The 6,646-nt window shown below is 42.7% G+C and overlaps 1 protein-coding gene across 1 annotated transcript in view; it reads right to left on the minus strand.

Moving 5' to 3' along the window:
- Positions 1-6,646, minus strand: part of LOC112071098 (membrane-associated guanylate kinase, WW and PDZ domain-containing protein 2-like) — a 112,354-nt gene that overhangs the window by 50,566 nt on the left and 55,142 nt on the right. Inside the window, 3 exon segments of the mRNA XM_070439250.1 lie at positions 1-112; positions 569-690; positions 3,513-3,570. The exon segment at positions 1-112 is cut by the window's left edge and continues 200 nt beyond it. Coding sequence (XP_070295351.1) covers positions 1-112; positions 569-690; positions 3,513-3,570 — 292 coding nt within the window.

The raw sequence follows: 6,646 nt of genomic DNA on the forward strand, positions 1-6,646 counted from the left end.
GGGGGGAGGGACTGGGAGAGGTCGCTGAGGCTCTGGCAGCGCTCCGGGGCCGGGCCGATGTGGGCCAGGGTGGCTGTTGGTAACGTGGCGGAGAGTGGAACCTCCTCTACCACTGTGACAGAGATAAAGTAGTCCACTCACTGTCTGATGCTCCCACGAGTAAACTTCCTTTTTATCTCCTTGTTTATATGTGAAGAAATATTCATATTTTTTACCCCTCTCTGCTGTCACTGCCTTCACTTTTCAGCGTACAGGAAGGGTAACCATGGAGACAAACCCCTTCACTCACAGAGGCCAATTTAACACGGAGACAAACCCTCTCAACCTATACAGCATGTTTTACCTCAGACAGCCTCGATGAACTTAGTGGGGTGGTAAACGTGTGCTGAACAGAGAAGCTGGTGTTAGCAAAGTGTTAGCACACTGTTAGCGAAGAAAAGGGAGTTGTGAAGAATGAGTGATACACAAACACAAAGATGACAGACATTTCCCTAGAGCTAAAAACATCTACACACAAGAATCATACACAAACTCTTAACACATTGGGTAGAGGTAGAGGGTGCCTTACCTCTGTAGATAGTAGGTAGGGGCAGCGAGGACAGACCCTGCTCTTGCATTTGCTGGTGTTGCTGGACTCTCCTCTTGGCTTCCAAGACTGGGTTCTCAAACTGTGTCCGTCTGTTTATGTGGCTACAGAGAAAGAAAGGTAMGACATTTCACTGTGCTCTCTGTAGTATCCACCTCCTCATCCTCTTCCTCTCTCCCTCTGTAAAGAGCTGGATGCACAGTGCTGTGCTACAATGATTAATTCAATAGCCTTAGTATCCCTAGTATTATGTAATGGAGCTGCAGAATGGCTTTGCTAAGAAAAAATTAACAAACGCCCAATTAGGTCCCATTCTACTGAAATCTGCAGCTTCCTGTAATCAGCATTAGGAATCATTTAGTGTGTGATTCCTGGAGTGGGTTCTGAAAAAAGATGTCTCCTTGAGTGTATTTTCTAAAAACATTCTGTCAGTGCTAATTTGGTACGTCTTCGGGAGTGAGTCGATAATTATAGTCGATCATTTTAAATACTGTAATTTTGAAAGTGTGAAGTAATTAATCATAATTTAGATGTGCCCTCCTGGACGGTGCAAGACTGGAGGAATAATGCTTCTGTAGGTACGCACAGCGTCTGCCCAGCCTACACACCCTCTGTTTCTTCATGAGACATTAGGTCAACTCAACAGTACAGCCAGGCAGTGGGACATACAGTTGAAGTCGGAAGTTTACATACACTTAGGTTGGAGTCATTAAAACTCGTTTTTCAATCACTCCACACATTTCTTGTTAACAAACTATAGTTTTGGCAAGTCGGTTAGGACATCTAGTTTGTGCATGACATAAGTAATTTTTCCAACAATTGTTACAGATAGATTATTTCACTTATAATTCACTGTATCACAATTCCAGTCTGTCAGAAGTTTACATACACTAAGTTGACTGTGCCTATAAATAGCTTGGAAAATCCCAGAAAATGATGGCTTTAGAAGCTTCTGATAGGCTAATTGACATAATTGAGTTAATTGAGGTGTACCTGGGGATGTATTTCAAGGCCTACTTTCAAACTCAAACTCAAATCTAAAAAAATCAGCCAAGACCTCAGAAAAATGTTGTAGACCTCCACAAGTCTGGTTCATCCTTGGGAGCAATTTCCAAACGCCTGAAGGAACCACGTCATGCTGTCAAACAATAGTACGCAAGTATGAACACCTGGGACCATGCAGCCGTCATAAGCAGAAGGAGACACGTCTGTCTTCTAGAGATGAACATACTTTGGTCAAAAAGTAGTGCAAATCAATCTCAGAACAACAGCAAAGGACTTTGTGAAGATGCTGGAGGACACAGGTACAAAAAGTACTATATCCACAGAAAACGAGTCTCATATTGGACATAACCTGAAAGGCCCCTCAGCAAAAGAAAGGCCCACTGCCCAAAACCGCATAAAAAAGCCAGACTACGGTTTGCACAGCACATGGGACAAAGATTGTACTTTTTTGGAGAAATGTCCTGGTCTGAAGAAACAAAAATTGAACTGTTTTCCATAATGACATCTCTTATGTTTGGAGGAAAAAGGAGGAGGCTTGCAAAGCCAAAGAACACCATCCGCAACCGTGAATCAGGGGGTGGCAGCATAATGTTTGTAGGGGGTGCTTGCTGCAGGAGGACTGGAGCACTTCATATAAATAGATGTCATCATGAGGGAGGAAATTACTGTGATATATGAACAACATCTAAGACATCAGTCAGGAAGTTAAAGCTTGTCCATAATTGGGTTCTCCAAATGGACAATGACCCCAGCATACTTCCAAGTTGTGGCAAGAATGGCTTTTTAAGACACAAAGTCAAGGTTATTGGAGTAGCCATCGGCAAAGCCTGACCTCAATCCTATAGAAATTTGGGGCGAACTGAAAAACGGTGGTGCGAGCAAAGCGGCCTAAACAAACCTGACTCAGTTACACCAGCTCTGTCAGGAGGAATGGGCCAAAATTCACCCAACATTGTGGGAAGCTTGTGGAAGGCTACCCGAAACGTTTGGCCCAAGTTAAACAATTTAAAGGCAATGCTACCAAATATTAATTGAGTGTATGTAAACTTCTGACCCACTGGGAATGTGATGAAAGAAATAAAAGCTGAAATWWATCATTCTCTCTACTATTATTCTGACATTTCACATTCTTKAAATAAAGTGGTGATCCTAACTGACCAAAGACAGGGAATTCTTAATAGGATTAAATGTCAGGAATTGTGAAGAACTGAGTTTAAATGTATTTGGCTAAGGTGTATGTAAACTTCTGACTTCATTTGTAACTATTGGACTTGGCAGGGTCAGGTATGGCGCTAGTGTGCGTGCGTGCAATGGCTCAGTGGCTGCCTGGGGATATGGGATTTCTACATGGCAGCGGGAGAGAGGGAGTGTAGGCAAGGCAGGTACAGTGTTCTGGTCTTTCTTGGGGATAGAGAATAGAACATGGCCAGCCAGGCAAACTCCCTCTCCAGCCAGGCTATAAATAGACCTCCCCTCCTCTCCCTGGACTAGTGCACATCCAGCAGGAGAAAGGACACCTCCAGAATAGGAAGGGTACATTTGGTTCAATAGAGAAGACAGAGACACATCACCATTGCACCACATCGCACAAAGATGGCGCGCACACACACACACACACACACATAAACTTGCGCATGTAAACAGGTACACAGGTACACACTCACACAGAGACACAGAAACATACACACACTCACAAATGCATGCACACTAACAAACAATCACCCACTGACCCATCCACACGGACAGACAGACAGAGATAGAGGTATAAATGAGCAGCAGAAAAACCCACCATCTGCCTCCTGGCCACAGCCCTGTGCAGCGTTAATGACTCTGACTAACACAGGACAGTGGAAACATAACACGGGGGAACACTGGAAATCAAAATAGTCATTAAATATTAAAGCAGTGGGTCCAGACTTACTCCACATAGTAGCTTCCGTAAATWGGGTCATCGATCTTCTCCCAGCCGTACGGCAGCTCTGTGGAAGAGACAAGCACAACAACATACTAGTAAGTCAACAGGCCGGGGGACAGCATGTCGATTCACAGAACAATATATTCATCAGGCAATTTAGATCACAACATTATTGTATGGTCATCTATTACAGAGGATTTGAGGTTAATTATAAAATCATAATTGACTATGGTAAATCTGAAAATGATTTATTATGCTCTATGGTAACTGTGCTAGTTACTGAATACTGTGTGAGGTCTATGAGCCTCCAGACTTGCAAACACTATCAAAACATTTGGATTAACTTAAGAGACAAACACATGATACCCCCATCAGCATTTGCCAATCAAAATTCAGATCCAAAATTCACGAGTGTGAAGGAGAATGGCTGTTTTATAAAGCAGCGGACAAAGGTTACTTAAAATCAATGTCAATATGGACCCACAGGTCTATCCCAACCATCTCCTGAACTCTCACACTACACCAAACACACTGATAGATGGAGTGGTTTGAATTGGGGTGATTTTAAATATTCATGTCCTGCCATCCTTTCTATTTTGTAATATTCAGTTATGATGCCAGCGATGTTTGGATATAGTTTAAATGTTTGTATCTGGAGCACGTACATAGCTCCTGGGCCACTTAGCCCACACAATATTTAACTGGAACACATTACACCATTACAGTTGGGTCTCAGGAATAGACTGACTGTGGATCTAACACAGTAGCTGTCAACTGTCGTGGACCAAAATAAAACTTTGAGTGAACGTAGAATGTCATAACTTCAGTCATGTCGGTGTTGATGGGCAGGTGTTCCTACACATTGTATCTACTCTGATATGATGAGCCACCAATGTGGCATCATGACAAGTGTTATTAAATAGGCTTGACGGTATCCAGGGTGTCATACCTTCATACTGACCTTGTTCCATTCCCGAGATATTCGTATAATACCGGCAATGAACACTAATCTCAATTCAAAGGTTAGCAATGCTAACAAGTACATGTAAAATCCAATAGGAATGCTAGCTAAATGCTAACAATTTTATACAGTCTCTGACATAAGCTATTTGCAGGATAGACATTCCCATCTGATAAAGTTATACAAGTAACTCAAAAATGCTACTCAAAGTTTGCTGCACGCACAAAACACAATGCTGTTCTTCATTGATCTAAGGAGGAATTATCTGCTGTTACCAAGAGGAACTTGATTGCAAGAAGCTAACCACTTAGCTAGCTAGCTAGATAACCAGCTACTAAGTTAGCAAATCAAATGCACAACTGCACAGCTTTAGCACATTTTAGAAAGTTAACTTTATAGTTATTAGATATCTAGCTGGCAAACATTTAGTTGTGAATTCCATAGTGTAACTACATATATCAGTAGTATAGATCACCTAGTGAGGGTGCACAATAGTGAGTGACTCATCATTTAAAAAGTTGAGGTAGCGGCTCCGAGTGGCACAGCAGTCTAAGGCACTGCACGCAGTGCTAGAGCGTTACTACATGACCCGGGTTCATTCGGCTGTGCCACAACCGGTTGTGGCCGGGAATCCCATAGGATGGCGCACAATTGTCCCAGGAGTCGTCCGGGTTAGGGGAGGGTTGGGCTGGTGAGGCTTTACTTGCCTTGGTGGGCTGAACCCGGTCGCCAGTTGAACGGTGTTTCCTCCAACACATGGTGCGGCTGGCTTCCGGGTTAAGCTGGCAGAATGTTAAGGAGAGCAGATGGGCGGGTCATGTTTCGGAGGACGCATGACTCCACCTTCTCCTCTCCCGAGCTCATTGGGGAGTTGCAGCGATAGACCAGATCAAAAATTGGGGAGAAAAAGGTGGTACATTTTTTTTTTTTAAAGTTAAAAAGTCACTGTAAATATGTTATAAAAAATAACATAAAAGAAGTCGTTTCTACAGTATTGAAAAACTCTCCTGTGGTTATTTCCAAATAGCCCAGTATATGGTATATACGGTTTACACGACCAAGCCTAGTCTAAATACAGATATGATATTTATTTTTTATTTATTTAACTAGGCAAGTCAGTTGAGAACAAAATATTATTTTCAATGACAGCCCTTGTTCAGGGCAGAACGACAGATTTTTATTGTCAGCTCGGGGATTCGATCTTACAACCTTTCGGTTACTAGTCCACCGCTCTAACCACTAGGCTACCTGCCACCCTGACTAGGCCTAGGAAATTTAAAGGAGTGCCGCACACTCGAGGAGCTCAGATGCAATAACTTAATAACCAACGTTTCGACAGACAAGCTGTCTTCATCAGGGTTATAATGACAAACACTATGGGGGGACTAGTTTATATAGTGTCAAAGGACACACACAGGTGTCTGTAATCAGAGGCCGGGTGTGGCCTGATATCATTGGTTAATAATAAAATATATAAAAATATAAAAATAACATACCAAAAACATGATTGGATAGCAATACGATCATAGATACAATTCGGCCACATAGGACTACAAAACATTTACAATGGCAAAGTCACAACAATCACAAGAAGGCTTCAGGTCAATGCACGTTGAGACCGAAGGGAGAGAAGGGTGTTTAAATTAAAGATCCAGGCAGCCTTCGTTTATAACAATAAATTGTCGAGGTCACCCCCTCTCCTAGGGAGGGTGACATGTTCGATGCCGATATAACGTAAGGACGAAATCGAGTGGTTTTGCTTTCAAAAAGTGGCCGCAACTGGGGATAGTCGAGTTTTTGCACCTAATAGTGCTACGATGCTCCGAGATTATACTTTTAATTCGCGCTTTGTAATACCACAAGGACAAGTTATAAGATAAAAACACTGCCTTAGTGGAGCACGTGATACACCCTTTTATTGGGATCTGTTTTCCCTGTTGTGGGGCTGTTAGAAGGATCTTAATTTATAAGTGCACTGCATTGAGCACAGCCATTACACTTGTAGTTCCATGCCAGTAGGGCCGCAAATAGACGTTGTGCAGGGATATCTTGGGGTGGTAAATCAAAGTTTACCGGTTGTTCTCTGAGATTTCTGCCACGCGGAGAATACGACCAAGGGAGGGTCCGAAAACACATTACGATACTGTCATCGGATCTTAGAATGTGCCAATGTTTGTGA

This window comes from Salvelinus sp. IW2-2015, unplaced genomic scaffold (genome assembly GCF_002910315.2).
Source record: "Salvelinus sp. IW2-2015 unplaced genomic scaffold, ASM291031v2 Un_scaffold1520, whole genome shotgun sequence".
NCBI lineage: Eukaryota > Metazoa > Chordata > Actinopteri > Salmoniformes > Salmonidae > Salvelinus > Salvelinus sp. IW2-2015.